Source organism: Gadus morhua, chromosome 4, assembly GCF_902167405.1.
Source record: "Gadus morhua chromosome 4, gadMor3.0, whole genome shotgun sequence".
Taxonomy (NCBI): domain Eukaryota; kingdom Metazoa; phylum Chordata; class Actinopteri; order Gadiformes; family Gadidae; genus Gadus; species Gadus morhua.
Window position 1 is genome coordinate 28,129,289 of NC_044051.1, and position 16,850 is coordinate 28,146,138.

At 49.4% G+C, this 16,850-nt stretch overlaps 1 protein-coding gene across 1 annotated transcript in view; it reads right to left on the reverse strand.

The window, feature by feature from the left end:
* The window catches only part of LOC115541713 (striated muscle preferentially expressed protein kinase), a 149,851-nt gene that overhangs the window by 3,810 nt on the left and 129,191 nt on the right, over nucleotides 1-16,850 (reverse strand). Inside the window, exons 35-38 of the mRNA XM_030353559.1 lie at nucleotides 2,268-2,432; nucleotides 1,517-2,120; nucleotides 792-1,031; nucleotides 197-423 (exon numbers count right to left, since the gene is read on the reverse strand). Of these exons, the coding sequence (XP_030209419.1) occupies nucleotides 197-423; nucleotides 792-1,031; nucleotides 1,517-2,120; nucleotides 2,268-2,432 (1,236 nt within the window). The remainder of the gene's footprint in view (nucleotides 1-196; nucleotides 424-791; nucleotides 1,032-1,516; nucleotides 2,121-2,267; nucleotides 2,433-16,850) is intronic.

Consider the following 16,850-nt stretch of genomic DNA (forward strand, 5'->3'; position numbering starts at 1 on the left):
TTTGCACAAATAGAAAACATGGCGAAATGTTAACAACAAAAGCGAACGTTAAACTTTTTACTTGACCACATCGACACCTTATCACACCGCCATTTTAACCCTATGACCATCTGTTATCGTATTTTTGCCTTTTTTAATGTGAGACGACATCATCGGTGAAATCACCCTGCTCTATTATGTCCCCTTTAACACTCACCCATGAACTCCAGGGTGCCGGGCAGCGGGGCGGCGCAGGCCGTGAGGTGCAGCGGGTTGAAGGTGCGTGCACTGCCGAAGTCCACCAGCTTCACCACGTTGAGGTGGGTGACCATGACGTTGTCGGGCTTCAGGTCCAGGTGGAGGACCCGGCGGTGGTGCAGGTACTCCACGCCCTGCAGCATCTGCACCAGGTAGGTCACCACGTCGTCCTCAGAGTACCGGAACCTGGCAACACGCACGCAGGTACAAGGACGCACAAACGCACACAGACAAGCAGTTACGCAGATGCACAAGCACCCACACACACGCAGATACGCGCACACACACGCACCCACGCAGGTACGCAGACGCACACACACACACAAGTAGATACGCAGACGCACACACACAGACTCACACGCAGGTTCGCAGACACACGCTTACACCAAAGGAAACGGACAAGACACAGACAATTTTACAAGGGGTTCCTTTCATGTCCGAGTTTCATTGGGTTATTTGACCATCGTTCTTTAGTTTTATCCCTTTATAATGGAGAGAGAGAGACACACAGAGACACAGAGAGATAGACAGAGACAGCCAGAGAGAGAGCCCACTTGTCTATGAGGGTGTAGAGCAGCTCCTTGCCCGTGCAGTACTCGGCCACCAGCACCAGGTAGCGGGGCGTGACGTAGGCCTCGTGCAGCCCCATCACACGCTCATTGTGCAGCACCTTCAGGATCTCGTACTCGCGCAGCGCCACCGCTTTGCTCTCAGGGCTGAAGGGCACGATCTTGGCCATGTACACCTTCCCCGTGGCGTTCTCCCGGCACTCCCGCACCACGCCGAACCGACCCCTACATACACACACACACACACACGCACACACACACACACACACGCACGCGCACATACGCACAAACAAACACACACACAAACCCAAACCCTCACACACACAACCGCAAGCACTGTGATTAGCAAGGCGTATCACATTTGACAGAAGAAAGTGTCTCGTGGTTAGGGTGTTTCAATCCCAGCCAAAGGGTTGTGTGTTCGAACCCCAATAGCTCCCAGTCTGCAGTTCTCTCTGAAACCCAAGGCAGGCGGGCGTATCGGCACAGACGCAAAATAACGTGATTGGATAGGTATAGCTTCAAAAATAGACCCGAGTCCGGTACGAAGCGAGCAAAATATAGTCATCCCTGCAACAATTACACAGTTACACTGTGTGCTTCACTCTGCTCAAAACAACAACAACAAAAAGGATGAAATGTATTTGTTTGAGGTTGCGCTACAAATGTTTTGGGGTTCAGAGGACTGCTAAGTGGTTGTCCCGACTCACCTTCCCTTCTCATCCAGGAAGGTGTAGGGCTTCTGGGCTGCGGCCAGGCCCAGGGCGGAGGAGGTGGAGGAGGGGGTGGAGTGGCCAGGGGCCTCTCTGGTGGGGGGGCTGGCCACCCCAACGATGGGGCTCAGGCTGGACACCTGCAGCACCTGGGCGGAGAAGAGGGTGGGGCCGGGGATGGGGGTGACCCCGCGGGAGGCGGAGGTGACGATGACAGGGACGTAGCTGGGGACAGCGGCGGGGGGCTTGAGTGGGACAGGGGGGGGCAGGGGTGTGAGCAGCGGGGACGGGGTCAGGGTCATTGGGGGGACCACGTTGATGGGGCTCTGGGGCTTGGGGAGGATGAAGCGCGGGGCCGGCTTGGTGGTGTGCAGTGGCGGTGCTAGAGGCTGGGCCGAGGGCGGTGTGGCGGGGGCGGGCGAGGGGCGAGGCGGCGCGGCTCCCTTGTCGGGGTCGGAGGTGGTGGTGGCTGAGGAAGTGGAGGAGAAGACAGGAGGGGTCTTGGCAGTGGCGTCAGTCTTGGACGGGGAAGGGGGGTCTGACGCCGGGGAGACAGGAAGTGTCTTGATGACGGCCATTTTGGGCGGTGCTGCTCCTCCACCTGTGAAACAGAAGAGGACACTGTTGGTTTGGGTGGTGGGGAGATCCTCGTCAGCGACGGGATGGGCCTGTCTAGCTCTGACAGGTCAATCTTAGATCAACTTAAACAGCGAAAACACAAACATATGTTAAGGATTTGATCAGTTACCTGTTTGGTCGAGGCTGACTTTAGGGGAGCAGTTGCTGTAAGAACCCTGGCCCGCCTTGTTCACACAGGCCACCCGGAACCTGAAGGTGCCCCCTGCTGGCAGGTCCGCGACGTTGTAGTAGCAGTCCGTCACACCAGTGGCAGTGATCAGCCAGTTCTCCTCTCCTGGGAGACGAAAGGAAAGAGCAGAAAAAGTAGATAACTAGTCAAATATGCTTCCGTTTTGGTCTAGGTCCCTAGGAAAAGCATGTTAACACAAACTATGTGCACGTCTACGAACAGGGTAAAACCGCAATGTTGGACTAACAGGGAAACGTATGTTGCAGTTCTTAAAATGAACACCAGATGTTAGTGTTGTACAACAGAGAGGTCTGCTGGCGAATGATTGGTTCAAAAACAGTTCTAAAATAGGCCATTCATTGAAGGTACGCCTTATAATCCGGTGCGCCTTATAGTGCGGAAAATACGGGTAGTCCTCGTTTGTATTTCTTTCGAATGGTGAACTTTTGCATGGTGCCATCTTCTATGTCAGATCCAGTACCCTCCGCCATTGTACTACAGTTTTATCAACAGCCTCTGTTAGCTTAGCTTCAGACGCTGTGGATGTAGTTCTATTTCATGTAGGCTACGCCGTCTAGGCTTCGCCTTATGGGCTTGTCCCGTGCGTGCGTCTGCGCGCGCTGAAAATTCTAACTATGCACCTATCAGCGTGGGCACCGCCCACATTTCCCACGGTATCGTGTCTATATAACGCGGTGTATACCGTCGCTCATCCTCCCTTTTCTTTCAGCACTTGTGCTTATCAGCGAGAAATTGAGAACTACTATTAAGAAAATGAGAACTTCAACACGGATCTCCCAAGCCGGTGGCAGCGGCTTGGGCGAGGCCGCGGACAAACAGCCCTTTTCAGGGCCATCTGAGAGCGCTCCTGGAGCTAGGTCCTTTTCAGGACTCCTATGCGCCTCCTGTCCCGCCTCCCTGGCACCGGGTGACGGTCACTTGGCGTGCTTTCGGTGCCTTGGCGCCGACCACGCCGCGGCTGCTATGGCGGCCCCCGTCTCCTGTGTCGCCTGCCGGGAGCTGCCTGAAGAGGGGATCCTCTCCGAGCATCTCTTCTTTTCCCCTGCGGTGGAACTGGCTGACGCCATCGACCTGTTCAGGGCCGGCCCTTTCGTCAACGATGGCATCATCGACGCCTCCCTGGACGACGTCTTCGGCGACTCGGCGTCCGGTTTTTCCCGCTCTCGGGTTACAACCGCCACCGTCATACAACACGAGGGTCCGCGCCGGATGACCGATCTCTTCCGGGAGATCATGGGTGAGGCGGCGGCAGTCAAAGGGATTCCCATGCCAGCCCCGCCTCTTGCCCCCGTATCTGACGATATGCAGGGCGAGTGCTTTCGCACCCCATCTTTTTCCCGGCGGGTTACCCAGTGCCCCTTGTTCCCGCCTTTGCAGCACTTGTTTATTGCTGCAGGTGAGGACCCTTCGACCCTGAAGGCTCCGGTAAGATCCTACACGGATTTCACCAAAGTGGAGGGGTGGGCCGATACTCAGGCGAGGGGGATCCCTCGCCTGGAGCCTCCCCTGGCAGCGCTTCTCTGTCCGGGCGACGGATGGCTCCCTAACGAAAAGCCGCTGCCCCCCGACCGCCTCCAGAAGCAGATTGTCGGCCTAACGGACAGGGTGTTCGTTTGTGCCTCTCAATCCGCGGCGGCGGTCAACAACATCGCCCTGCTCTCCTCTGACATGGTCTCCTTGTCGGCTCACAGGGAGGCCTACGGCCCGGAGGAAGCCGCGAGATGGCTGGCGGTTTCCCGCTTTTACAGAGCCATCCTCCAGCTATGCCAGCCGATAGCCGTTTCGGCCGGCCGGCATATGGCGTGGGCTACCATGATTCAAAGGGTCATATGGCTCTCCCACACTGCGGTGCCGGAACGAGAGCGGGCCAGCCTCGTCCAGGGTCCACTAGCGCCGGATGGCCTATTTGGTCCCAAGTTCTCCGAGGTGCTCGCGCACCAGCAGTCAGTCCGTGAGAATCGTTCCCGGTTCGGGGCGATTCTCACGGGCTCCTCCCGCCAGCAGGCTGGGAGGAAGCGGGGTCTAGGCCAGTCCCAGCGTTCCAGGGGGCCGCCTCCGATTCTAGCCCCGGTGCAGCAGCAGCCACAGCCGCAGCTGCCGCGCACGGGGAGAGCAGCAGCGCCACGGACCGGGAAGTTCCGGACGCTTGCTCCTACTTTTTCTTTCCCTATTAAAGAAAAAAGTAAAGACCGTTCGGCCGAACGGCAGTACATGGTACCTAAAGAGCGATATTCCTCAGGCCACCTGCGTCCTACGCTTGTGGTGCGCTCCTCCATGTTGCCTCTTTCCCCCCCTCAGCCCGGTGGCTGTAGGGTGGCGGTCGGACGGCTCGCTCCCTGTTCAGCGGGCACGAGCGCGACGTCTAGACAGCTCGTTGTTTTTACAGCGGCTAGTTCTGTTACGTCTCCTACGCTTGCTGAGCCTCCTCCCTTTCATGGGAAGCCCCCCTTGGTTCACACGCAGTGTGGAGGCGGTAGGGGCAGAGGAATACGGGTTATTCCTGGACGGTCTTCCTCAGCTGTCGGCTCGCCCTCTCTCCGACCGCTATGCGTGTTGGCAAGAGCGGTGCGTTCTGCCATCGTGGTTGGACACCACGTTGAGATGGGGCCATCCCATACAGTTCAAGCATCGTCCCCCACCCTTTATGGGGTTGGTGGAGACCACGCTATGGGACCCGGCTGCGAGCACGGCTCTAGCAGCAGAGGTGGCACGTCTCTTGGTAAAGGGGGCCATCACTGTCGTTCCCCCCTACGAGTCTCACCTAGGGTTTTATTCCCGCTACTTCCTGGTTTCCAAGAAGTCAGGGGAAAAGAGACCTATTCTGGATCTTCGCGTGTACAACAGATTCGGTGCCACGAGGAAGTTCAGAATGCTCACTGTCGGAGCGTTGTTCCGGTGTGTGAGAGAGGGCGATTGGTTCACATCCCTGGATCTCAAGGATGCTTACTTCCACGTCCCTGTTCGGCAGGCGCACAGGAAGTTTCTCCGCTTTGCCTTTATGGGGATGGCGTACGAGTACCAGTGTCTGCCGTTCGGCTATTCCCTGGCTCCGCGCACTTTCTCGAAGTGTGTGGACACGGCGTTGGAACCGCTCAGGCGTCAGGGAAAGAGGATTCTCTTCTACCTAGACGACCTGCTTATTCTGAGCAACTCAGAAGAGACCGCGAGAAGGGACACCATGTTGATGATAAACCATCTCCTCCTTCCTGGGTTTTGCCATCAACTGGGAGAAGAGCTCACCGCTCCCCAGCCGGCAGACAGTCTACTTGGGGCTTTGCCTAGACTCAGCCACTATGACTGCGATGCTTTCGCCTCCTCGGCGAGACGCCATCCTGTCGGCGCTCTCCCGTTTTCACGTTCGCAGAAACGTGACCGCACTGTCCACCATGCGCCTGTTAGGGCTGATGGCAGCTGCCCACCCCGTGGTCCCCCTGGGTCTGCTTTTTATGCGCAGACTCCAGCGGTGGTTTGCTCGTCAACGGTTGGACCCCAGGCGACACAAGCTCAGGGTGCTCCTCGTTCCCCGTTCGGTGTCGCCAGACCTGGAATATTGGAAAGGACCCTCCGCCCTTCTCAGGGGTGTTCCCCTGGGCAGGGTGGCGTCCTACATAGTGGTCTTCACGGACGCCTCGTTGACGGGTTGGGGAGGAACGTGCCTCTCTCACTCGGTCGGAGACGAGTGGCGCACGCCCCCTACAGAACACATAAATGTGTTGGAGCTCGACGCTGTGAGGAAAGTGCTGTTGCATTTCTTTCACCTGGTGCACGGCCGCCACGTTCTGATCAGGACAGACAGCGTGTCGGCGGCGGCGTACATCAACAGACAGGGGGGAGTCCGCTCCCCTGCTCTCCACCGAAAGGCGGTCGAGCTCTGGCTTTGGGCTCATCAGTATCTCCTCAGTCTGAGAGCCCTGCATATCGCGGGCGCCCAGAGCTTTGGGGCGGACCTCATGTCTCGAGGCGGTCCCCGCCGAGACGAGTGGCGGTTACATCCCGACATTGTCAGACTGATCTGGCAGAGGTTCGGGACAGCGCAGGTGGACCTCTTCGCGTCCAGGGAGAACACGCACTGCAGGTGGTGGATCTCCCTCAGCCCTCGGGATCTTCCCCCGCTGGGGGTAGATGCGTTGGCACACACACCTTGGCCGCGGGCTCTCTTGTATGCGTTTCCCCCGCTCCAGCTGATCCTTCCTCTTCTGGAACGGGTCAGACAGGAGAGACTGTCCCTGATATTAGTGGCCCCGGAGAACCGTTCAGCTCTGTGGTTTCCAGAGCTGGCCGCGCTCTCGCGGTCGGCGCCTTGGCCAGTACCGTTCAGGCCGGATGCGCTTTCACAGGCCCACGGGACGGTGCACCACCCGCCCGATGTCTCGGGACGGCTGTTGGTTTGGCTCCTGAGAGGTTGATCCAGCAGGGCAAAGGTTTGCCTGAGACGGTTATCAACACTATTCAGAGTGCTCGTGCGCCTTCTACTTCTTCCCTCTATGCGGCGAAGTGGTGCGCCTTCTCTAATTGGTGTGAGACGAACCACGCTGTCCCATCTCAATGCGAGGTGGGAAGCGTGCTTTCGTTTCTGCAAAACTTATTGGAAAAAGGTTTGGCCTTCTCCACTATCAAGGTCTATGCGGCAGCCGTTTCGGCTGGCCATGGAGGCTGTGATGGTGGACCGATCTTCATCCATCCACTGGTCAAGAGATTCTTGCGTGGGGCTAGACGGGTGAGGCCTGTTTCACGCGTGCTTACACCACGCTGGGATCTCCCCACCGTGTTGCGCGGATTGTCCAGGGATCCTTTCAAGCCTCTTTCTCAGGCCCCTTTGGATGCCCTGTCATTTAAGACGGCACTCTTGTTGGCCTTGGTTTCTGCCAAGCGGGCCGGTGAGCTAACCGCTCTGTCTGTCAGCCCGAGTTGCTTGTTGCTAAACGAGGACAGCTCCTTCGCTTTGCTCAGACCTAATCCTGCGTTCCTCCCGAAGAACATTAATAGTTATTTTCGTTCGAGGGATATTGTGCTTAAGGCTTTTCACCCCCCGCCTCATTCTAGTGAGGCGGAGGCGGAGTTGCATCTCCTGTGCCCGGTTCGGGCGTTGGCTATGTACGTGAATCGCTCGGCCGCGTTCCGCTCCACACAACAGTTGTTTGTGTGTTATAGCGACGCTAGCAGGGGCCGCGCTCTCTCTAAGCAGCGGTTTTCTCGCTGGGTATGTGAGGGTGTTTGCTTAGCCTACTCTCGGCAGGGCTTGGCGCCACCGTTGAGCGTTAAAGCTCACTCCACACGGAGCGTGGCCGCTTCAACGGCTCTACTCAAGGGCGTTTCGGTGGAAGACATCTGCGCAGCTGCGTCATGGTCTTCCCCCGGCCCCTTTGTCCGTTTTTACATGTTAGACATGTCCAGGGACTCACTCGGCAACTCTGTGCTGGAGTCCGGGACCCCTTTTACGGCTTAAGAATATAGACATGTTCTTTAAAGCGGCGTGGTTGGATTTCCTCTCGCCGGATGGCGAGTTGGACTTGATTACCAGTCTTACTCTTCCACCTTTTTTCAAATGAAAAACAGGCTAGGGGGTTTTCTATTGGCTCGCCAATTGTCTGGTGGTTTTGTTTACCAGTGTGGCACTCCCGCCGGTTTCTTCAAATAAGAAACGGCCGAGAGAGTCCCATTATTGGAGAGCCGGATTCCGTAGCTCCGCCCCCGGTGGTAGCGGACCTAATGGAAACCGTGTTGCTCTGGTTTTTCTTTTCCTTTTCATGGGTTCCATGAAGCACGGATTAGAGCCGGAGTCTTTACAGACTCACTTTTTTCTCCCTTGATCATTGCCTTGCTTGATTTAGGAGGAATTAGTTTTTATCAAGCTGTTGTGTTTTACACTTCCTTGGCTTTTTGAGTCTTAATGTGCTCTGGTGACTTAGGTCGTTTTGACTGGGGTCCAGCAGGAGTACATTGATCGGGCTCCGCTCGCAGCTTCACCTTAGCCCATAAGGCGTAGCCTAGACGGCGTAGCCTACATGAAATAGAACGATAGTTATGTTATTATAACTCTAGTTCTATGATTGTAGGCGTAGCAGTCTAGTTTCCCACCTGCTGTACCCTCCAAATGCTGAAAGAAAAGCGCGGAGGATGAGCGACGGTATACACCGCGTTATATAGACACGATACCGTGGGAAATGTGGGCGGTGCCCACGCTGATAGGTGCATAGTTTGAATTTTCAGCGCGTGCCAGCGCGCGCACGGGACAAGCCCATAAGGCGAAGCCTAGGCGGCTACGCCTACAATCATAGAACTAGAGTTATAATAACATAACAATCGTTTCTGCTGGTGAAGTCCCACCCACTGGCACTGCTCTAATAGTTCTGTAGCGTCAGAGGGTCCCAGCCCCTATAGAGGGGTGGGACTCGCTCACAAAGTTTCGCTGCGAATATTTCTGTTCGCTTAGGTCGCTCAAGTCGTACAATTCAATTATGCAGACGCATTTAAAGGAGCCGTATGCTTTTAATACAGACAGCCATATCAAAGAGTGAACTCTCCCATACACTTTGGCCATATTGCCGAGACGGTTTTGCTTGTTGGATAAAGTGCTTCGACAACAAGTAGGAAAGTGATTCCCTCCAATATAAAAAAACTCCTAAAATGTAGGCTAATTACAACCGAGAACAAAAAACCCTGCGTGCTGTAGTAGGCTAGTTAAATATGTTTCACTGATCTGCATCTGCAAATCATGATCTGCCCTCATTTGTCGCACTCAAAACAAATAGACATTGGCGCACATGGCTAATTTGCATACGTGCACAGGACTGGTTGGCTCCGCAAGGCAAATAATGGAACATATCTATCTATCTGGGCCTATCTGTCTATCTATCTATCAACGCGTGTCTAGTTTTAGTTTAATGTGATGCATTGTTTGTATGTCCAGTCAGACTTGTTCTGTGTGGTCTTGTAGGCTACTGTCCTGTGTGGGCCGAACCACCTAAATGGATTCCCGACGATTTGTGTCGTTTGGTATTAATAAAGACTTGACTAGGCTATCTATCTATCTAGACTATTTAATTAAGAATTATTCACCTCAGGCTCCGTGAATAGTGGGGAATAGAGGGATAAAAGACAAGAGATATATCCCTTGTCGTTTATCCCTCGTCTTGTCGATTAGTTTGTTTATGTGACGATTTCATTGGTTGGTTAGATTGGTGGCATGGAGCGCAAATGAAAATGATTCCCGCTTAAATACAAACGTTCTAGATGTATAAATACTCCCGCTTATCATCACTTGGTATCCAAACCACTATGGCGTTTCGATCACAAGTGCACTGATTGTGTGCCCGTCTCCGATATGCTATATAGCCTACCTGGCATTTATTCAGTTCATGTTCTTCTGAGTGCGCAAGAATGGTGCCAATTATTGTCGTGTTTGTATTGTAATGCACAACTTTGCCTTTCCCTGTTATAAAATAACGTGCATTCCAACAACTTTAGCCAATGCAGGCTCCTATTGCTTTACCAGTGTGTTTAAAGTGTGTGCGTGTGTGTGTGTGCGTGTTGTCATGTAGGCTATAGATATAGATCGATTGTCTTGGCTTCCTTGCATCCATGAAATATTGTAATGTTATGGCCTAGCTGGCTACTGCATATCGAGAACAATCTGGGGATGAGGGCATCCCCGAATATTGACGGGTATTACGCATACTGCCATCTCAATATATAGCCTAACATATACAAATATATCACTGTACTAGACACAAATGTATTTTCCACTAGCCAGTGGTGGTCATTACATTGTAGTGAAACTAGTAAAGACAACACAGCTTTATGTTACGGCGAAACATGGAGGCACTGCAGCTCTAGTCTCGACAATGCGTTACTTTAGTCTGGTGTTTCTCTTCACTTATTGGTTAGACAGCCTTCAAACTTAGTGGTCAAGCAAAGGAGATGGAGGGGCTCGTTCTGCATACCTAATAGCCGGAGTGAATAACTAATAGCCGGAGTGAATGACTAATAGCCGGAGTGAATGACTAATAGCCGCGGCTATTAGTCATTCAAAACCGTACGGAATCCGAACGGAATTCTTGCCAAACCGCACGGAATCCGTACGGTTTTGCACTTTTACCGCGCCATTCTAGGGCCGGATTGTGGCCTTCTTGGCTTTCCATAGTGGACGGGTCCCTCGATTCAAGGGACCCAGAAGTAAATATCTCCGATCACTCAATACAAGTGGGGAACAGGAATGTGTCTCCGCAAAAAATGTCTGGATATCAATCAAAGGCTCATAATTATCTTTATGCTATGTGCTAAAAAAATTTAAGTTTTTTCTTTTCAAAACGACACCTCAAGCGTTTTATTAGCCGTACTCTCTATTTTTTTGCTGGAGAAGGAGGGGTGTGCAGCTGAAAGGAGTCGTAGTGAAACAAATGTGGTTTCGACCTGGCATCCGAGAGGGCCTAGATCAGTGCTCCGTTAAACTAAGACTATTTTTTTGTTTGTTATTGATTGTTTGTCACAGTCTATCTTATTAATGATAAAAAAGCTTTAACTAAACCCCTTCTCTTCTGTTTGCAGAAACTGGAAACTTCAGAGCATATTTTATCTTAAGTTAGAAAATCTTTGTTTCCTCATCAGATCCCAGTCCATCATGCTCCTGTACTTGTCTGCCGTGCCACCATCATGCCTCATGCATCACCTCTCAGCACCCTGCCCAGCTGCATCTTATTCCGTTACTCCAGCTCTTTCACATAAGTGACAAACACGCTCCACCCAAGTGTTTTTAATATTTTATGTAAGGTGTGCTTAAGTGGCCTGAAAGGTGCCCATCAATAAAATGCTTTCATCAATATAAAATTATGGCTCCATCAAAAGCAAAGTACACCTGCCATTTACAGTTATCATTTATACTATCCTAGACATCTTATTTACATAGGCCTACAGTAGGCCTGATTTCCTCTGAATGTTTAAATAAAAAAATTCCCCGTCCATGTCAGATCCCTGTCCATCATACTCCTGTTGTTGTCTTCCTGCACACCTGACTGCCTCCTCCATCGATTGCGGCCACAGCCCTGTCCCTGTACAATATTTCATGTTAAATACATTTCAGGATCAAGTTTGAGATTCAGTTTCAGTATTACTTGTTTTTGAAACCTGACGTGGGGCTGGCACCGCCACCATCATATCTGTCTTATTTATTGCACCCACACATAATAGGTCCATGATACCATGTGGGGTCATTTCAGACTCCTTTGCTTCCTTGTGAGTTCCCTGGGTACACCAGCTGATGGGTCTGTGTATATATTGGGCATTTGATTCTCGTTTCAGAAACAGAAATATATTAAAAAACGAGTGGTAATTATTATTTCTGTTTTAACATTCAAAAAGGTATATACAAGGTGCTTTTCTTATAAAGTCAAAAAATGGCAAACTAATCTAAAATAATAATTGTTAAACATATAGAGAATCCTCCCCCGCAATAAACATCCCGCTTTGAACGGTGAACTGTTTACGCCTAGCAGCTATAAAAACTACAAAATGACTCTATTAATATAGGCTATGTGGATAATGCGCCGACGTTGGCTCTGCCTGGCCCTGCCCACTTCCGCTACGTAGCTAAGATGGCTGCCGTTGAGTACGAAAAGTGTACATCGCCGCACACTTCGTGATTCAACCTTTTTGAATACAACATCCGGGTCCTTTCAGTACACTTATTTTCGCCCGATCTGAATCGGAACGCCCTACGTACTCAAACTTAGGCTAGTAAGTACGGATAATATGGACATTGGAACACGGCACATATGCAGTGTTCCGATATCCATACTTCCATGAGTACACTTAGACGAAGTACACTATCCGCACTACATAAGTGCGCTAATTTTCAGATGTCAGTGTTGTTCCAAATTGAATACTCCGTGGAGCACTAACCGAAAATTACGATCACGACTGCCGCCGCGGCTCCTCCCCCGCAATAACCATTCCGCTTTGAACGTTGAACTCTTTAAGCCTAGCAGCGAGACATGATACGGCTGTGCTCCAAAGGGTGAGAGCGGCTAAGGTGGTAAAATAAGTTTGTTGTATTCCCAGTCTTGGTGGGGACTACGGTCTTGCATAATTTACAGACAACATTAGTCTGACTACGGTCTGACTTGTAAAATCCAAAGAAATGCCATACTGGCGAGCAGACATTTCAAATTTTATCAACAATTTCCTCGCTTGTTGCGGTACTCATCTTTCACATCTCACAGCACGCTGTTTCTGTGAACACGACACAACGAGATGGCGCAACCAAAAATGATACTGTTACATGATTGGCTATTAGCGTGTCACTCCATACGTTGCTAGTACCAGAGGACGAGTGCCTTTGTTTGTGCAACCAACCTTGCTTCGCAACCTCTGGTTCAACGTTCTATCGAACACATTTTCTATTGATATTGATTACGTGTATATCGCGATACATATCGTTATCGTTTTATCGCCCAGCCTTAGTTTAAGGTACCTAAACCACGACGGCTGCAACATTGTCCTTTACTGGAATGAAGTTCACACTTTCAGATCACTTGACTTGGAGGCTTGAGCTAGTGTGTCTGTAACTGTCTGCTGAACTCACGCCGAAACATCAACCTAGACTTAACCACCTTTTTTTTTCTTTTTTTAAATACATATTTTGTAGGGATGGGCATGAGGAATCTTCTCGAGTACTCCCCGTTAAAAATGAACTCGGTTGGTGGACAGGCAAACTCGAGTTTGCATATACACACACAGACAAGTTTTCTGAAGCAAATATATACATTTTCTGTGTGGCGCCACTAACGCGTGCCATGTGCACAAAGCAAATTAAATGCATCAAATTTCTGTGTGGCGCGTGCCATTCCGTGTGCACAACGCCAGAATTCAAAAAGTTAAGAGATGGCGGTTAAAGCAAAGCGCAGCGAAGTATTGAAATACTTTACAGAAATAGGAGATAATAAGGTGAAATGTAAAATATGCCAAGCGAAATTGAGCTACCAGAGTACTACAAGTACTATGCGGCAACATATGCTCCTGAAACACAACGGTGAGTTCGGGAAAGCAGACCCGCAGCAACCAAGTGTGTCGGTTATTTTCACCGCCGCAAGACGCAGCTGTAATCCCGTACGTGTAGAAAAGATCACAACGCTAAGTATTTTTTTAGTTCATTTGCTGCAGTTTTATTTGCAGCTTTAAATTATTTGCAATGGTTAGGCTACTTGTTTTTTTGTTTTTTTTTAAACGGTTACAGGCCTTTGTTCAACGTGATTTAAATTGTGAGACGCATATTTCTTTTTATAAGGAAAATGTGTTTTGAACGTTTGCAAAATAGATAATGAATACTTGACTGTTTTGATTGAGAATAAGCATTACATGTTTGGTTGGTAATATCGCCGTTCACCATTAGGCCTATTCCTGCTGCAGATGCGTTGCATTCTAAAAATATATTAGATTAAACGAGTTCTCGATTGATCCTCGAGGAATTCATTAGATCACTCGAGTTTGGAATTTGCTAGCCGTGCCCATCTCTAATATTTACATTTACATTTACATTTAGGGCATTTAGCAGATGCTTTTATCCAAAGTGACTTACAATAAGTACATTTGTCATAAGAAGTGCATCAATATATCGCTGTCGGTACAGAAAGGATGTTCATAGAACCAAGTGCAAGTACAACAATCGCTAGGCTAACCAATTCCCCGCGTTACAGCAATGATAGCAGCTACTGCAGTTGCGACACAGTTAAGTACTATAATACAATAAAATACAACACAACACAATACAGTGTACAATGGTGGCCAGAAGGGGGAGGGTGGCTATGCAGTGTCGAGGTGGACTCTGAACAGGTGACGTCCAGCTGAGGTAGTTGAGCGGAGGGATCGAGCTGGGGTGTGTGGCTTTAGCAATGCTTGGAGTTAGGCAGGGGCAGTTCCATCGACTGCCTTGTATGCCAGTACCATCGTCTTAAATTTTATGCGAGCTACTACAGGGAGCCAGTGGAGGTCCCGGAAGAAGGGGGTCACATGGGAGAACTTCGGTAGGTTGAACACGAGGCACGCTGCCGCATTCTGGATGCGCTGCAAAGGTTTAATCGCAGAGGCAGGAAGTCCAGCCTGGAGTGTGTTGCAGCAGTCGAGGCGGGAGATGACCAGTGATTGGACTAGAAGCTGAGCTGCTTCCCTTGTGAGGAAGGGCCGGATTCTGCGTATGTTGTAAAATGCCAATCTGCAGGATCGGGCCACAGCAGTGATGTTTGCGGTGCAGCATAACTGATTGTCCAATACCACACCGAGGTTTCTGGCAGTTGGAGAAGGAGATACAGTGATGTTATCAACGGTGACCAGTAAGTCCAAGTGTGGGCAATCTTTCCCTGGGATTAGGAGGAGCTTGGTTTTGTTGAGGTTAAGCCTCAAGTGATGGGCAGTTGTCCAGGTGCTGACGTCCGCCAGACATTCCGATATGCGTGTTGCAATCAGGGCTTTATCAGATGAGGGGAAAGAGAGAAATAGCATAGGGGGGGAAAGAGAGTGTCGTCAGCATAGCAGTGAAAGGAAAAGCTGTGTGATGCAATTACCGAGCCCAGAGATCTGGTATGGAGGGAGAACAGAAGTGGCCCCAGTACAGAGCCTTGAGGGACATATAGAGGACATATTTAGACAATTTTTGCACAAATTAAAAGCCACTTATTACACGGCTAAATTTCCAAAACGAAAAAATAACTTCACAAGGTGTGTCTTTTTATAATTACCATTCGTAGTTTTGATCAGCAGAGAAATAGTCTGCATAAGACGTTTACGTTGCTTAGCAACCGAATATGCTGCGGTTGATAAATTACCTGACTACATGCGGAGTGATATCAAAGACGTGATTCAGAGGCAAAAACATTTCCCTTGACACTTTCGTTCCACAGCATTGAAGAGCCGTGCAATAAATTAAAGATATAATATATATTTTATTATTTATTTTTTTTAAAAAAGTTTTGGGTGGGCCTGTTGAACAGTGGGTGGGCCCACGTGGGTGGGCTATAACTTCGTGCCTGGTAAGTACAAGCGTCACGAGGAAATCCAGAGAACCCTCAAGAAGATGTTAGACAATAGCCGTAAGGCAAAAAAACAAACCATGAAGAACTGTCACTTGCATTTCTTTCGATATCCAAAATACATATTTTTCTAACCAAAGTGTTTATTATTGAACAAATGAAAGAAAGGTGGTGAAAACATCTGTTATTTAAAAAATTGGAAACATTTTAAAACCATATAGTATACAATTATATTATTTACAATGTTTATTTGCGGGCATTTACATGCAAATGTAAATGTGTCCCTAATCTTCCAGACACAACATCTGCCTATGACAACTCTCCTGCAGGGACTAGCGACAGTTTACCGTCTCAATCTCTGAATCCATTTCCCTGTAATTCCGTACACAAGGGACGTACTTGAGCAGATACATAAATGTACGATTGCTGCGCAAATTGTTCATGCTATCGTTAAGTATTATGTTGGCCAACACTCTTACACTGATCATTCTGTTGAACAAACAAAGAAAAAAAAATTCTAATCTAGGATATAACATCTCCCCGTTAACTATAAAAAAGGATGGTTTTATTGTAACACATACACCCTTTCAAAATATATAACTATATATATATACTTGTCTACTCTTTATGAACATCTACCTCGGACATGGCTCCACGCACTCACCAGCTTCTTTGAAAACAAATGTGCATGGCTAGCGTAGAAGTGGATGGGGAAGGGTCGTCAACAAGCTTTTACGACAGTGTTGTAAAATATCTCCTCCGAAGTTGTAGGGGGAGCTCAATGCGAGCGCAAACCAAAACAGCGAAGAAGTGGCCAAAGTTGCATAGTTCCCCTTTAACAGAGATCTATTGCTGGCAACACCAAGGTATTGATCAAACTTAAGTACACCATTTCCTTATTTAACTGACAAAATGACAGCCCCGTAATTTCAGTTTACATTGGGTCATTTAGCAGATGCTTTTATCCAAAGCGAATTACAAAGTACAGCTGAGAATAATCAGAGCATATATTAATCAATAAGGGAGCAACTACACTTATTAATTAACAAACAGTATAAAAATACAATCAGATATGAGTTTAAATCCAAAACCCCCCTAACCCTAAGAGCTAGTAAATATTTATTTTATATTGGCCTGTTTTATCATTTGATCATTTGTAATTTTAATGAATAATACAACTATTAAATGAATCAATAAATATTTTTCATTTTCTTAGCATCGAGTCAAATCCCCAAGCCATAGGTAAACGCATCAAGCTACGCAATGTGCTAGATATGTTAGCCTCATGTGCTACGTCCAAGCCCTCGGGAACATCAGCGGCCAAAAATATTCACATATTTTTTGCAGGAGAAGGAAGGGTGGGCAGCTGAAAGGAGTCGTAGTGAAACACGTGTTGTTTCGGCCCTGCATCCGAGAGGGCTCAGTGCATGGCTCCATTAACTTCTCGTGTCCAAGGTTTTTCCTTTTACTTAACATGAATGAC